The 16,315-nt window shown below is 33.8% G+C and overlaps 2 protein-coding genes across 2 annotated transcripts in view; one reads left to right on the top strand and one right to left on the bottom strand.

The window, feature by feature from the left end:
* LOC6643828 (potassium voltage-gated channel protein Shaw) overlaps positions 1–16,315 on the bottom strand; it is a 61,832-nt gene that overhangs the window by 13,070 nt on the left and 32,447 nt on the right. The window contains exon 3 of the mRNA XM_023176536.2: positions 4,234–4,383. Coding sequence (XP_023032304.1) covers positions 4,234–4,383 — 150 coding nt within the window. The remainder of the gene's footprint in view (positions 1–4,233; positions 4,384–16,315) is intronic.
* Positions 9,467–15,109, top strand: LOC6643827 (aldehyde dehydrogenase, mitochondrial). Its single transcript, XM_002067055.4, has 5 exons — positions 9,467–9,597; positions 9,998–10,437; positions 12,737–12,885; positions 13,546–13,642; positions 13,709–15,109. Exons 2-5 carry the CDS (start codon positions 10,312–10,314, stop codon positions 14,900–14,902), a joined length of 1,566 nt encoding a protein of 521 aa, XP_002067091.1. The 5' UTR covers positions 9,467–9,597; positions 9,998–10,311; the 3' UTR covers positions 14,903–15,109.

Here is a 16,315-nt window from a genome sequence, read left to right as displayed (position 1 = left end):
CATATTCTCGTCTAACTTTTAGAACCACATCCATTGGGTCATATTCTTATATCCGTTCAGCATTCTAACAAACTGGGAGACTGCAATAGTTAAGACTTTCAATGTCTGATTCCCATTTGGATACAGAATAAAGAAATTACTTTGCTTTGTAAAAAGAAGACAATTCTGGAAGAAACTTCGCCCTATTAAGTTTACTATTCTAGGTAATCGCTCAATCGTATACCCTCCCACAGATGGCTCGCTTTAATCTTTAAATACGCACTGCAGTCATTTCCATGACATTTCACGTAAATCGTTGATTGTTTTCGATTGGCAAAATCCATATGCATTGTCATTCCATCTCTGTCTGTCTCTCATGCCATAAGCCCGAACAGAGTTCCAATTTGCGGAAAACTCTCAGCAAGTTTTCTGATTTCAACGCCGCAACAGGAAATATTTCATGAATGCCAATTACTTCATGGTTCAGTTCTGTGGGTGGGAATTGTTTCGGTTGTGCATAACAAATATTACCACCACATACATACATACGTATATATGACCAATATTAATGAATATTCAAGATGACTTTTATAACCGATGACTGAGGCCAATCATTATCCGCTTAAAACTATTAACTGTGCATAAATTTCGAGCAATTCTCTTGAAAGCAATATCAAAGGATTGACTCGGGAAAAACAATTGGAAACGGTTTATTTATGCCAACAATCGAAAGAGTTAGCCTCTGTCAGGAATACTTAAATCTATAAGGCTTAAGCTTTACTTAAGCAATTTGTTGTTCCATGAACACTGCCAACAATTAAATTGCAATCAAAAATTCTTTACGACTAAAACTAGCAATTAATTATACAACAAATGATGCACTTTTTACACCGTGACTGACTTTAGAAGAAAGATCTATAAACACACGATAAAAGCCTTAAGTTCTCCTACTTCTATAGACATGACCTAAGCCTCAACTAGGTCCTACATTTTCGGGTAATCTGAGTCTACGATTAATTGATCGCTGAATAGAATTAAGAAACCATATCTCAACCCAAAGTTTATTAACACTAAGAAACCTAAAAACAAAAGTATTAAGTCTCCTACAATTTAGGTAATTTAATTTTGAGGTTCCCTAAAGAATCCTTAAGAACAACAAACGCTTTAAGTATATCATTAATTCATTTTTATACCATTATTAGAACTCTTTAAGTTCAAAATGCTAAATTTTTATGTGTTAACATGCTATAAATGTTAATTTTTTTTTAAATTTAATGACTTGAAAAAAAACTAAAAGCGAAGTAAAAGTATTAAAGAAATAATTTTATTAGTCGAATTTATTATGATGGCTTCATCAAAATGCATTACACTTTACTCTCAAACAATAAATAAACTAATATTTTAATTACAAAAAGCACAAAACTCTGTTACTGCCATTAATCTAAACTTTTGAGCTTGGGTAAAGTTTATTACGTTTTTTGGGTCTTAAGGCAGCGAGTAACGAGACGCGCTCATTAGCGGGCTCATTTATCTTGGAGGTGTTCTCCGGGCGGTGTTTCTACCGTTCGTCCGTCTCTCTGTTCCGTCCGCTTGTCTGTCATGATGACTTAAGTTGTTGAAAATTAATGAAACTTTGTTTTTACCCCACCCCCAATCACCGAGGGAAATGAATCCATCGCATTTTAAGAAAGTGCAGCCAGCTGCAAATGAAGAAAACAATGTCAGCATCTCCATTTTCAGTCTCATCTCCATTGATTACATCAGGAATAGGGGTTGAAAAAAAAACTAGACAATCTCATATAGCCAAAGGCTCTGACAAACAGTTTTCCAACTCAATTAGCCAGAGCAAGCAAAACCAACCAACCAACCAACAGTAACAACAAAACGATGTCAAAGGCAAAAACCAAGGAAGCCAGAATGGAAGGATGGGGAAGGGGAAGCGGCCAATAAGGGTTTTTGCATAATCCAATTATATCGATATCAGAAGCTTTACTCAATTTATATTGTAGTTTGCAAACAACAACAAAAACAAAAACCAGAGAGCAAAGAAGTAACTTCGTTTTTTTTAAATATCCCATATACACGCTTGTATTTAAGAATAATGTATAATATCTTATAAAGAACTTTCAAGGAAACCTAAATACAAATCTTTAAAGCTTAGATCAATATAATCCTAACAGTAATTGTAAGCTTTTCAAATTTTAAAAATTAAATTTCTACATTTTCCTGCGTTTTTTACTCTCTTTTTAGCTGTCTTTCAATTTTTTCTTCGAATTAAACGGGAATAGGAAAAAAGTAAATAAAAGCCGAACACTTAATTAACATGGAGCAATCAAATGATAACTTTAATTTAAAAAAACGGGTGTATTAGTATTCAGTATTCAATAATTCTTAATAACAACTGAAACCAATGAAATTTTCACACATTCTTCGAACTGAAATTATCTAACTTATTTGAAAAATCTTTTTATTCAAATACTTGGATTTTCAAGTTCTCTCCTGTTAGGTAGAAAAATGTCTGCACAGTGAAATTGTAAATAAGAACACAAGACGAATTAATATGTACAAGTCAAACGTTTTATTCAGAGCAAGCGGAAAAAGGAAGTGAGGAAAAAATCGTAGTAGTTAGAGTTGGAACAAAGCTAGAGATGGATAATCATAAAGCTATAAATCGATAAAATGTAATTTGCATATTAAACTATTTCCACAAATGTAAATAGCATATTTCCATAATTTCAACATCACTATTTTAACTACAGTCATACTGATGAATAATTTTTGTGGTATTTTTTTCTCCATTTTTAAAACTATCAAAAATTGAAAAATATTATTTCTTTAATTTCGATCTCCAATCGATTGGATTCCCTTAATGCAATAATTTTTGACTAAAATATAATTTTTACTTTGCCATTTTGGGAAAGAATGTTTGTTTGGGCTTGTTGGTTCGATTCATTTCATGATTGTATTCCTTTAACCATTTGGTTTGTTCAATTCAAATGATATATTTAGAAGATTCTCCAGGAAAAATTATTGAAAAGAATAATTTGAATGCCCTTGAAAGAGTGCTCGACTTATTTGGTTTAAAACAAAAACAAATTACCGCAATGGAAAGTTGCTTATAAAAATCTAATTTCGAAATCCGGAAATTGTTTTTACCTAATGCGCGAAGTGCGTCCAATTTGTCCAAAGCGTTGTAAATCTGAATTCCATATCCAATTTACAGAGCACTTATTAACTCTTCTAGGCGAAAACAAAAGCTGATTGTCTTACTATCTCAGTCTTCAGTAACTATCGAAATGGCAAACAAAGTGTTAATCTTTTTCTTCTGCTGCATTTTTATTGCCACAGCCCAAAAGGATGAAAATGCAGACATCTACAAAAAAGCTGCTCAAGAGTGTTTTCTCCCATATACTAAACTAGTATTTGAAGAGTCGCGAAAGAGTTTTCAGAACTTAAATCGCTGCAAGAGCTCTGAATTCACTAAATCGGCTGGAGTCTTTCTTAATAATTTCCGTGAAACATTAAAGAGAATTACATCTGAATCATTTGGTGCATCCATAGAGTGTGAAGACAAGACCGAAGAGTGTATCACACTTTTTAAAAACTTTTTAAGAGACTTTGATAAAAAACATCTTTTTTTGAGTGGATTTCATGAATCCTTTGAAGGTTGTCCAAAAACTGCTATAGCTATATTTATAAAGGGATATCATTCTGAGACAATCACAGAGTGCTTAAAAAAGTATCCACAGATTGTAAAGAAAAAAGATTAGAAATAAAAATTTGTTTGTAAATTTAATATTTATTATAATATTAATATTAAATTGAATGATTATGAACTAAATAATATAGTGAATACTGTTTTATTATGAACGTGAAGTGCAACGAACGGAACTCACAGGGTTACAAGAACTTTCAATAATTTACTAAGATACGAGAATATAGACACTACTTAAACTAAACAGGGGCAGTTATATATATTGTAAAAACATAATGAGTAATAATTTCAATCCTTAAGAAAAAGATTCTGATTAATCCATTAAAAATTTGCTTTCCATTTTTACTAAAAGATTATTATCCATTCCATCCACGGGCATCCTTTATTTACCCAATTGTACTCAATTCGTAATCAGAGTCAAGATTTTTTCTTAGATTTTGCCAATTTCAACTTTACTGACTAGCCGTAAATGGCATATTTCCATTTAGTATGAAAATGCAAACGACTGTTGTTGATTTTAGTTAATTAACTACACTCACCTGTAGTAGTTAAGTATTTGCGTAAAGACACCAGGATGACGATCAAAGAAATATTCATTGAGTACCGGATCATAATTGGCCAACGCTTCGGTCAGTCGTGAGAGACGCGTTGCGGGTATTTTCTTGAGCGTGGCCTTGTACGTTTCATATCTGCAAATAAATACCAAAATTAGTTGCCAAATTACTTTGGGTGCGGTGTGTGTGTGCATGTGTATATATATGCATGTATATGGCCCTTTTACGTGGCCACACAAATCCTGGGAAAGGCAAAAACGAGAAAAAAGCAAAAGTGTAAGCAAAGTCCAGCCAAAAGCCATTTGCATACATTTCTGCTGACCCTTTTTTTCTCTTTGGCTTCCTATACCTATTTTTTTCCTTCCTTTTGGCTACAAAACAAAAAAGGAAGGAAAAAAATAGGAAAAATCATAAACCACAACTCGGAATGCGTGCAAAAAGTGGGTCACCATAGTGGACTCAAATTTCCTAGAAATTTGCGTGGGGGTTATGCTTTTTCTTTACACATAGATACATATATAGTTATTTGAATGCCATCTATAAATTCTTTTGTTTGAAGTAGCCTTGACAGATCATTAGCTAGGCAAAAAATATATGAAAATGAATGGCTTTCTTTTCTATATATTTTAGTCTTTTCCTCTTTCTGTTGTTTGCATTGACAAAAGCTAACAAATGGTCAACATAGATAGAAGAAATTTGAGATTATTATTGATAGTCACATGGAAAGGGCAATATGCAAAGAACAACAACAATTTATTAAGTTCAAAGACAGAAATAATCATAATGCCAGACGTGTCATGGGTCGTATGAGCAATATATGATAAATTGTACTAACTGCATAGATTACAAAAAATAACAAATTAAAATAAAATGAAAGAGCCATAAGCTTTTTAGCATCTGTAATACACTTCTTTTTTGATAATAATAAGTTTCATTTTTTTTATTGAAATATGTTATATTCAAAATTGAAATGCGTATTTCAACTGTATTCTTTGATGGTGAGGAAGAGAAACATAAGCATCTTTTCGAGATTTCTTATGCATCTTCCTAATTTAAAGAGGTTTGATTGAATTTGAATGAATGTTACGTATTTAAAAAAATTCTCTTAAACCATTTCAAAAAGAAAACTTTGAAAAGGAAACTTTTGAATAGGTGGAATGACTGACATAGTTTCAAATAGGTAAATCTTGTAACAAATCTTCTGGTTTCGTTTAAGTCCTTCAACTAACAAAACTGTTCATTGCCTTTTTGAAATGAAGTAATCAGTTAATAGGCAATAAAGTATTGTCTTTAAACTTTAAACCTTTGTTTTTAATATTGTTTTTAATATTTGTTAAAAAATTGGGTTTAGTTTATTTGGTTTTGTCCTATTGAAGAACTCTTTAAGAACTATGTTTTTCTCTTTTTCAAAAGGTGTTTTGATAAAGGATTTTTTAAGCATTAAGCTTACGAATAGTACGTTCGACACTGGAGAATTGCCCTTAAGGAATATTTTTGATATTAATATATAAGTTCCTCTGTTAATACCCAAAAATGATACATAAAAATGGCTATAAAAACTTTTTTCATATATTTTACCAATAACCTCAATATATACACTTTATCAATATAAATTTGATTCCCTCTTGTCATCAGTTATAAATATGTATGCTACGTGCAGTGTCAAGAACTTAATTTTATCCGCTCTAGTAATGTGAATTTATCATCTGTTTGGCATATAAATTGTTGAGTCAATTGATGGGTGAAATATGTATTGAAAATATGCCCATCAATATTTCGTTAGCACGCATAAACCAAACTTAATTTACGTAATCATCCATAAAATTCTATATGCTCATGTCGTAAGGGGCGAAGCCGCACTCCCACCAGGACATAATTAAATTCAATTGAAGTAATTTCCAACAATTTGTTTTAAATTTCATTTTCACATTTATAACCAGACCTTTGGAAGACCTGCAGGGCCATGGACGACCAGTCGACTACAGCCTGAGGCCTGAGAGGATGAGCCATGAAAAATCAGTGCATTAAACTTTATGTCAGTTGACATTTAAGTGCTGCTGAGCTGGCTTGTCCACATGCAATTTGTATATATAGTATGCCCATACGATATATATTGTATGTACATATATGTATACATATATCTTTCATTTTGCCTTTTGTTTTCGGGTATTAAATATTTCATTCAGCTGAGGACAGCATGATCATCAATAACAGGGTCCACCACCACATAACAATTGCCATTAAAGTTTATGGCAATGTTTTGGGAGCAATCCAATGTTATTTGACAATGGTAATTGACCATGGCAGGCATAGACATTCCCAGGACAACACTGGACAGAACCAATACAAACACAAATGTTTGTTTATGTTCGTTTGTCCTGTTTGTTTTCACTCGATTTGGCATTCGCGAATTAGTTCGCTGACTTTGACAGGCGCGGTAAGCTTTCAATTTACGAGAAAAAACATAAATCCAATAAATTCGGATTTTACTTTTCCATTTTTAGGTACATATATATATTTCTCTTTATTGAGAGTTGTATTCTAAACAATGGGTAAAATGAGCCTACTCTAATTGATTTATTTTTTAAGTAGAAATTGTTTTTTAAGCTGAAAAAATCAATTTTCTAAGGAAATCAATTAGTTACCGTCAACGCAACGGTTCAATACTTCACCATTTATAAACATATTGAAAGTTGAATTGGCTAAGAAAAGAAAGCATCATAAATTCCCTCACATATGTAAGTTCAACTTCACCCAAAACCAGGAAAATTAATATACATACATATTCGAAAAAATAATGTGGACATCGGTATTAGAAATAGCATCGACCGATCACACATCTCACAGAGTGGGAGTATTTTTCCGCCCCATTTGTTTTCGTTTTTTACTACAATTGATTTTGACGTTTAAGTTTCCCAGTTTTGGCAAGTTTCTCAAAGAAAAAAATATCGATGGGAAAGTAAATCAAACCGTCTGAAATAGAAACATATCCAGTAAATGGTAAAATTTAAACTTGAATTTCAGCAAAGATCGAAAAATGTGGCTACCAATTAAGTATTCAAAATAGTTAACTTTTGAGGGGTTTATTTTCATAAAACTCATATGATAGATGTAAATCCTACAATACATAGGAATAATGTGATTATAGAAGATATAAAGTTCCTTTCATTTCATGTAAATGGATACACTAATCTAGTTTTGTTTAAAATATTGAATACTGATGGAGTTTGGCATGTGCGCCTCAAAACTTAATGACATCATTTATAAGTCATAATAATAAGTCAGTGCACGGAGAGCATTTCAATGAAGTGAATTTGCGATATGTACCTAGACTGAGAATACGTATACGTATATATACACATATATGAATGTTATATAAAGTTTATGTATTTATATTGCGATAAGGTGTTTGTTTTTGCGAGAGCAATTTACTGCATTTTGTGTTTCTGTTGACTTTTTGCATTTAAAAATTTCTAGAGTTGAGTAAAGTTTTAACAAAATAAATACTGCAAATTGTAATTATTGAAGCTTAATTTGATTCGTATGCTTGTTGGCCAATATAAACTTTATATGAATGTTGTTATTCAAATTTGTTTAACTTGCAAATATTTTCAAACCGTTTTTTGTGTGGTTTTTAAACAAATTAATAGGTAAAACGGGGTAAATTGTAGTGCCTAGTTTCTGCCGTTAGTTTTATTTTTAAATTTTAAGGCGTTAGTTTGTATTTCAGTAAGTGGTGGGCTTAGAAGTTCGATAGTTTTACTAGTGCAACCCTAGCGAAGTGGCATCATGCGCGATCGCATGCATTGGTCACACTCTTTTCTGACGAACTTCCGCCCTGGCTAGACGCCTGAACCACGCTGCTCCTCCAGAAAATATAAATCTGAAATTTTCTCGGCCATCAAGCCGAATTATTAATTAAATACTAATCTGGAGCATCTAGGACAACAATTAATATAAAGTTTTGTGAATCTTAGACCGAATTTGTTGCATAGGAATGCCAGACGCTTGATTTAACCTAAAATGTTATTCCTAAGCATCATCCAGCGGACGACGAAGGCCTTCGACGGACCGGACGGATGGGTAAGTCCTAAGTTCTTGACATAAATCATGTTCGATCTGGTATTTCCCTGTTTGTATGCAAAAAGAAAGCGAGTTCAGTGTCAAATTATCAGCGAATAAGAAAGACTCTCTCAAGTACCGTAAAGCTAAAACAAAATATTAAAAAAAAAAAGAAAATTGCCAATCATTGATGAAAAATTGAAACAATATTAAGAATCGCCTTTGACTGTGTGAGCGAGCCTACAGTTATTCATAATTAATCTCGTAATTTAAGTGGAGACTTCCAAATTCCAATTGACGTTTTCATTTTTGAATATCTATAAGTTTATATACATATATCCACCTTACAATTAAGATTCACAAAACAAAACATATTATCCCTAATTCGGCTTTTGGATGCCTGAAATGATCCAATTATTTAATTTGATTACCGTATATTATAAGAATTATCATTTTAGTTTAGTCAACTCGGATTATGTTTCCGACTTATTGAAGTATTTTGGTATTCCGTAACCCTCGTGAATAAATATCATTTATAATGTTTGAGTAAAAGTTATGTGATCTTCCTTGTGGCGAAATGTGAGCGGTGAGCTGAATTATATTGGGATTTTCCAGAATCTTGCGAAAGGAAAATCATTGGATGGGAGGGTTTAGACGCGAAGCTATAATAACATCCTCATAGCTTCCCTATTCGTGCGATACTAATATACTCTTTTTCTCTATCCTTCTAGTTTCTTTCTTTTGGTTAAATAATTGTGTAATATTCGTGCTCTAGGGACTTTGTTTCTGAACCTGACCTCTTCTTGGATCAAAGAAGATTCTTTGACTAAGAGGGGATGTACATGATCTGGATTCATTCCGGGTTGTGTACATTACAGAATCTAAAAACGAAATCGTGACATAATGGTCATAAAACAAGCTGAACGACAAGCTCTCCGATAACAAAGTGTTCAACCAGAAATGTCCACAAGAGTGGGGCACAAAATGGGATCTTGGGAAATTAACCTCCCAGCCCAATAATGTACGCTTTAAATCGATTGAAGTAACTTTTCTTGGAATTGGAATTCGAATTTTTTCATAGAGCAAAACGTAGCAAGCCGTGAAATAATCTAAAAACAACTTCGTGATAAAAAGTCAAAAGAAAATTCAGTTTTATTTATCACTCCGAAGGTTGAATAACAAGTTTCATTTCTAGTCCTAAAATTTTATTTTATTTAAAAAATTTTCGTTTATTTTGGATATTGGAAAGTTGAATAGTTCCTGTGAATCCTTTTTTGGGCCTTAAAGGTAACGAAAAAAAAAACAAGTGATTAACAATTTGTGCGCCTATCGCATTATCGGTATGAAGTAAATATTTGTTAGTTCTCAAATCAAAATTGAAACGAAATAACTCTACCTTTTGGCGGTTTTTGATAACTTAATAGAATTTTTAATGAAATGTTTTTCATTTCATGCCTCTCATGCAGGTTATTACGGGTTATCTCATAGAATATTCTCATATCATGTAAATTTATTGCACATTTGTGGGAAAGAAATTGCAAAATGCAATTTATTTAATGTCATATATTTGTTTTTCTTGGCTGTTTTTGTCTTTCTACATTTATTCAACTTCCCTTTTTCACATCAACAACTCTTAGAAATTATGTTCTCATTCTACTATCGGTATTGTTCTCTATTCTCTACGCAGCACCAGAGAAAGCTCACTCAAGAGAGCCGCACTCAAGTCTCAGCACTTCCCCACTCACTCACTCACTCACTCACACATACACGTACAGTTTTTGTCATTATCAGAGAGTAAGTAGAGGAATCTACCTCGACGTAGCAATCTCTAGAAACCACTTGGAGCGTTTCTGGTTAGGTTTTTGTGTTTTTTTAACTCTCACATAGCTTTCGCGAGTGGAACTGCTGAGACCTCCTGCTTAATTCTTCAACGACCGCTGAGCAATTAGCAAGCATTTCTGGTTCCTAAGCACACAAAAGTATAGAAAAAATAAAATAAAAATGCAGCGCATTTTGAAGACCAGCACCACCCTGTTGCGTGCCCAGAAGAACAATATTGCTGGTGCCGTGGCCAAGTATTCCTCCATTCCTGAACCTCAGAAGTCTCCTGAAGTGCTCTACACAGGGGTAAGTGCCAATAAATTTAATATTTAGAAATTTCACTTATCAATAGAGAATTAATTTATTGAATATTTCCGACAAATACTTCTATTAGATTTGCTTTGCTTGACCTTGAGAGAGGGGCAGGCAAAATTGCAGCTGTTAAGTTTTTCCTCCACCATATAGACAACTTCTTTATGCCCTACAATTTGCGTCTCACGTACGCCACAAGAAAAGTTTTATCACTTTAGATATTAGAAATGTGTTTGTTTAAATAACTGTGAGCCTTCTCTTAAGTGTAGGGGATTATATTGCCTAAGTAAACCGGAGAACCGGCATAAAAAAAGACTGAAAAGCTTGTTTAGACAAAGGCCATGCAAAAAAAAGTGTACTGAAGTGTGTGTGCCTGTGTGTGTAATCGCCGGTTGTTGTTTTTGTGGTCTGTTTTCTTTATTCTGTCGTTCCGCTTGCTGTTATGTCACATGCCCCTCCCTTTTCACCCCTGAAATCAACAAACTATTTCTCTGAGCAGAACAAACAGAAAAGCGAAACAATTTTTGGGGGCAAATACGACAAAATTTAAATACTGATTCGATTCAGCGTTCTCTCTTTTTTTTTTTGCTCTGCTGATTTTCAGTCAGATGTTCATCATATGTTCTCTTATAAATCTCCTACCCAGAAAGGACATAGCTATGTCTGTCTACCAGGACATTATATACCTAGTATATTCTCATCCCATGCTTATCAAAAAACACTTATTGTTAGTATTGGTCTCTTAATGTTAAACTTTTAATTTATCTAAAGGCATCAAAATATATTTACAATATAAAACCAGAAATTGACGTTAAAATCCATGAGCAATTTCTGTATATTCATGGACAAAATTTTCTACTGAAAGATATGTATAGTTTCTCTATTTTATATAGAAGAACATATCCTTAAGGTCCTTAAAAAATGTTAGGTTCAACAAACTGAAACTCCAAACTTGACGAGGAATTTTCTAAATTTATCACACTATATTAAGCTTTAAATGATTATTTTGAGTATAAAATGAGGGTATAAGAAATCTGTATAACCGAACATATGAGGTATATTTTTGCTTGCCACAGAAAATTTACATACATAAATTGTAGGTACATATGTATATACATAGACATATGTATATAACGAATCGGACAATTAAAACATCTGTTCAAAAAAAAAAAAATAAAAAATTTGCTGCGCGTGCAAATAGGATGACAATTGAATGACATGAGATAAATAATAATAATAGCTGGAGATAAAACGAAGTTAAATAATGCAATTTAAGCCTCTGCTAAAGTGGTGGAGGGTGGATCAATTCTAACTTTATTTAGTGAATTAAATTATCAGTTATACAGCGGGGCCAATCTCCCAGATAAATATATTAATATCCATATGCCAAAATTTCCAAATGAAATGTCTATTCAACTTGATTGTTTTGTGGTCGAGTTGGATCATAGCATAATAGAATTTGAAAGATGATTCGATATGATTCAACTAAATTTCACCACAATATTTTAATCCCACAATCTTTAAATATAGAAACTACTTGTTAATTCTAACGCCTGACTTTAATCTCAATGCTTTGATCCAATTACATAGTTGTAGTTGTAGTTTCTATAAATTTAAAAAGCAACAACTATCGCACGTCTCTATTTAATCTCTTTTTTTGTTGTACCTTATCAACTTGTTTTGGAAATTTACTCAATTTACTAAGAACAGCTGATAGATAAGATGGCACACTTTTTGATAGCTTCTCCACATAATTTCGAACCGGTTTCCCAGACGAATTATATACACGCGCCTCTCTTTGGTCAGTGCCAAAAATTAATTCAAATTCAGAAACATTTATGTTTGCCGGCGTCTAGCGGAAAATTTTGTTTTTTTATATAAACGCGTCATCATTCCCGATAAGACGAAAACAAATTGTGAAATAGAAAGGTGTTCGGAATACGAATATGTATGTTTATGATGTGGTGTATATAGGAATAGAATTTAATATAAACAAAAAGTGTGTGGCATACCCTCATTCAATTCTAATCTGTTGGGTCTACTGGCGGGCACACGTTTTTGATTACAAGGTGAGGTGGTACATACATATATATATTAAAACTTAGACATCTACATCGGCTGATTGTGGTTATGAACAGTAAATGAACTGCAAGTCAAGTGGTTATCAGATAGTTTTCGGGGAGTGGCCTAGGTAAATAATTGTTATTACTTCTGTTTGCCAGTTGATTGTGTATATATTCATTGCGATAACTGACCAACTTTTATTATATTCGTATTTATATTTTGTTTCTAGCTTTTTATCAACAATGAATGGCACAAGAGCAAGTCGGGTAAGACTTTCAAAACCATTAACCCAGCCACTGAGCAGGAAATTGCTGAAATTCAAACTGGCGGCAAGGAGGATATCGACATTGCCGTCAAGGCAGCTCGTCAGGCATTCAAGTAAGTGAAATTTTAGAAACAAAATCAATCTACAAATAATATCCATCAAATACATTAGATCCTTAGTAACTTCGAGAATATATATTCCTATGTAAATGTATAGTGCAGACTTCTTACAATTCTGCTACAAGCTAAATTAACAAAATGTAGCCAAGTTTCTTAAATAGATTCACTGAAAATTGTTAAAATGTTTTGAAATATCAAAGTTTGCATTTTTCTTTACATTCTTTATTTAAATATACTAAATAAAATACAAAATTGGTTGTGTTTTCTGCACTTAAATAAACCAAATTGTTATTTCTTAATATTTTTTAATCTTGAAAATATTTTAAAATTTGAATCTAAAAATGATAAAATAATTTTATAAACTTTGGCAAGGGCGTAACTAAGATTAAAATTAAGGGGCAAAGATTATTCTATTTAAATACGTATGAACTCCGTGAAAAAAGTGCTAGCTGCCCTCCCCTGCCCGCTCAAACCTCTCTGCACTTTTGATAGAAGGCACAGTTCATTGTCGTAGCTATTTTTGTGAACAGAGCTGTGTTTATATACATTTATATAAAATTAGGTACACGTTTTGCGTATTATTTGCACTATCCCTATTTTGATTATAAATTCTTCCACTAATTCTCAACCTCGAATGATCCGTTAATTTTTTAGGAAGGGCTCCCCATGGCGTCGTATGGATGCTTCGGAGCGTGGACGTTTGATTTATCGTCTGGCTGATCTTATGGAGCGTGATCAACTTTACTTGGCTGTAAGTTAACCAAAATAGAAAACATACATATATGCCTGGAATCCTACATCTCTTTTTTTTGTATAGAGTCTCGAAACATTGGACAATGGTAAGCCTTTTGCCATGTCCTACAATGTGGATGTGCCCATGTCCATTAAGAACTTGCGCTACTTTGCCGGCTGGGCTGACAAGAATCATGGCCAGACGATCCCAATGGATGGTGAATTCTTGACTTACACCATGCACGAGCCAGTAGGTGTTTGCGGTCAGATTATTCCCTGGAATTTCCCCATTCTGATGATGGCCTGGAAATTGGGACCAGCCTTGGCTACTGGAAACACAATTATTCTTAAGCCTGCAGAGCAAACTAGCTTGACTGCTCTGTACATTGCACAACTGATAAAGGAAGCTGGCTTCCCTGAGGGTGTGGTCAATGTCGTTCCTGGATTCGGAGACGCTGGCGCTGCCCTGGCCAATCATACTGATGTGGACAAGGTGGCCTTCACTGGTTCCACTGATGTGGGCAAACTCATTCAGACGGCTTCGGGTAAAACCAATTTGAAGAGAGTAACTCTCGAATTGGGTGGCAAATCGCCCAACATTATTTTGGCCGACTCTGACTTGGATTGCGCTGTTGAACAAGCTCACTTTGGCTTGTTCTTTAACATGGGTCAGTGCTGCTGTGCCGGATCTCGCACCTTTGTGGAGGAGAAGATCTATGATGAGTTTGTGGAACGTTCAGCCGAACGTGCCAAGAAGCGCGTCGTGGGCGATCCCTTCGACTTGAAAACCGAACAGGGACCCCAAGTGAATCAGGAGCAAATGGAAAAGATTTTGTGTTTGATTAAGGAGGGCAAGAAAGACGGTGCCAAGCTGGTGGCTGGTGGCAATCGCCCCAAGGATACATGTGGCTACTATGTTGAGCCTACTGTATTTGCCGATGTCAAGGATGACATGACCATTGCCCGCGAAGAGATCTTTGGCCCAGTGCAGCAACTGATTCGTTTCAAGAGCCTCGATGAGGTAATTGAACGTGCCAACAATTCCGATTACGGTTTGGCTGCAGGTATCTTTACAAAGGATCTGGACAAGGCCAACTATCTTGCCAATGGTATCAGGGCTGGTACTGTCTGGGTGAACACCTACAATGCGCTGGCCTCCCAGGCTCCCTTCGGTGGCTACAAGATGTCCGGTCACGGACGGGAAAATGGTGAATATGCCTTATCGAATTACACCGAAGTTAAGAGCGTTATCATAAAGGTGCTGCAAAAGAACTCCTAAGGAGCAAACAACCTCAACATTGATGAGAAGTTTACCCAATTAAGTGACCATTAATTGGAGGTCAACATCTGGTTAGCTTTAAGGCCCACATTTACTCGATCTACTTTTAAATACCAACTTAAACTTAACTATATTGCTATGGCCGCTTTCCATTTGGCCAAAAATTTAGCGTAATAAACACAGAAAATAAATTTATGAGTACACAAACTTCCTTTTGTCATATTTTGTTTTAATTGTATTGATCGATGGTTTTTCGGATTCCCTTCCCTATGGAAAAGTCCGCACCTTTTACAATTGTTATCAAACTTCTATAAAATATAGGTACACATAACCAGTGTGAAATGTTGCATGTTTATATTCATAAAGCAAACACTGTAGATGCCGGTTATAAAGATGCCGTTTACAACAATTACGATATAACGAATGAAGATTTGAATGGCGAATACAAACTGGAATGGAGTATCGTTATAACCGGCAGACTGTAACTCTAACATTGATAACGAATGAAAAGACAGCCTTAAAACAGTTCCTGGTATTTCTTAGTTAAACGAAAATGAATAAAATAGAGATTTATTGTATTCGGAAAGCAATTTAAGATCTTCTATTTATGTAACTTATTAAAAGTAAAGATAAAAGAATTGTTTTTTCCGCTGAGTCTTAATATTAGAGTTGTCATTAAATTTCATTAAAAAGATTTTGATATTGTCAATGGTTTTCACTATTGGCTGTCAGATTTTGGACAATATTAACGAAAATTGAGACATGGATTGAGGATATTAATGAAGAATTCTAGGTGTTATTAAAGTAATGAATACATTTTGTCAATGCAGTGAAGATGTCTTATTTAGCCCATTGCAGTTGGCCCACCGTCATAGCTCACCTTCTGATCAATAATATATACTTATACTTTAACGGGTCGGAAAAGCGTCAATGTGGCTTTATTATACCATTTCACCCTTTAGGTGCATGGTATAAAAATAGAAACACAAAAGAAGAAAGAAATGTTTCAAATATTTTTGTGTTCCAATATAAAAAACCAAATACTTTTCAAACAATGCCACTCACAACTCGGTTTTGAAAGTCCTATGGTCTTTGATTGGTGATAAGCCAGTTTCTCACAAATTCAAGACGTAATTCTATTCGTTTTTCGAATATCAAATAAACTTAACGTTTTCTATAAACTTATTCAAGGGAGTGAAGTAAGTTGTCAGACGTTTAAAAAACCGAGTGTATTTGTGTAATGTTCTAGTACGCACATAAGTAGTATGTCGAACAAAAAATCACATATCAAGTACACAAAATATATATATTAGTTATAAATTAGTTTCGTTTGAAAACAAACGTTTGCCCTATAAATAAATTAACTTTTTATATAAAATGTATCTTAATATGGAATTTCCATGTGAATTTCTC

Source organism: Drosophila willistoni, assembly GCF_018902025.1.
Source record: "Drosophila willistoni isolate 14030-0811.24 chromosome 2R unlocalized genomic scaffold, UCI_dwil_1.1 Seg167, whole genome shotgun sequence".
NCBI classification, from domain to species: domain Eukaryota; kingdom Metazoa; phylum Arthropoda; class Insecta; order Diptera; family Drosophilidae; genus Drosophila; species Drosophila willistoni.
Note: the sequence above shows the minus strand (reverse complement) of the source record. Positions and strands in the feature narration are given on the sequence as shown.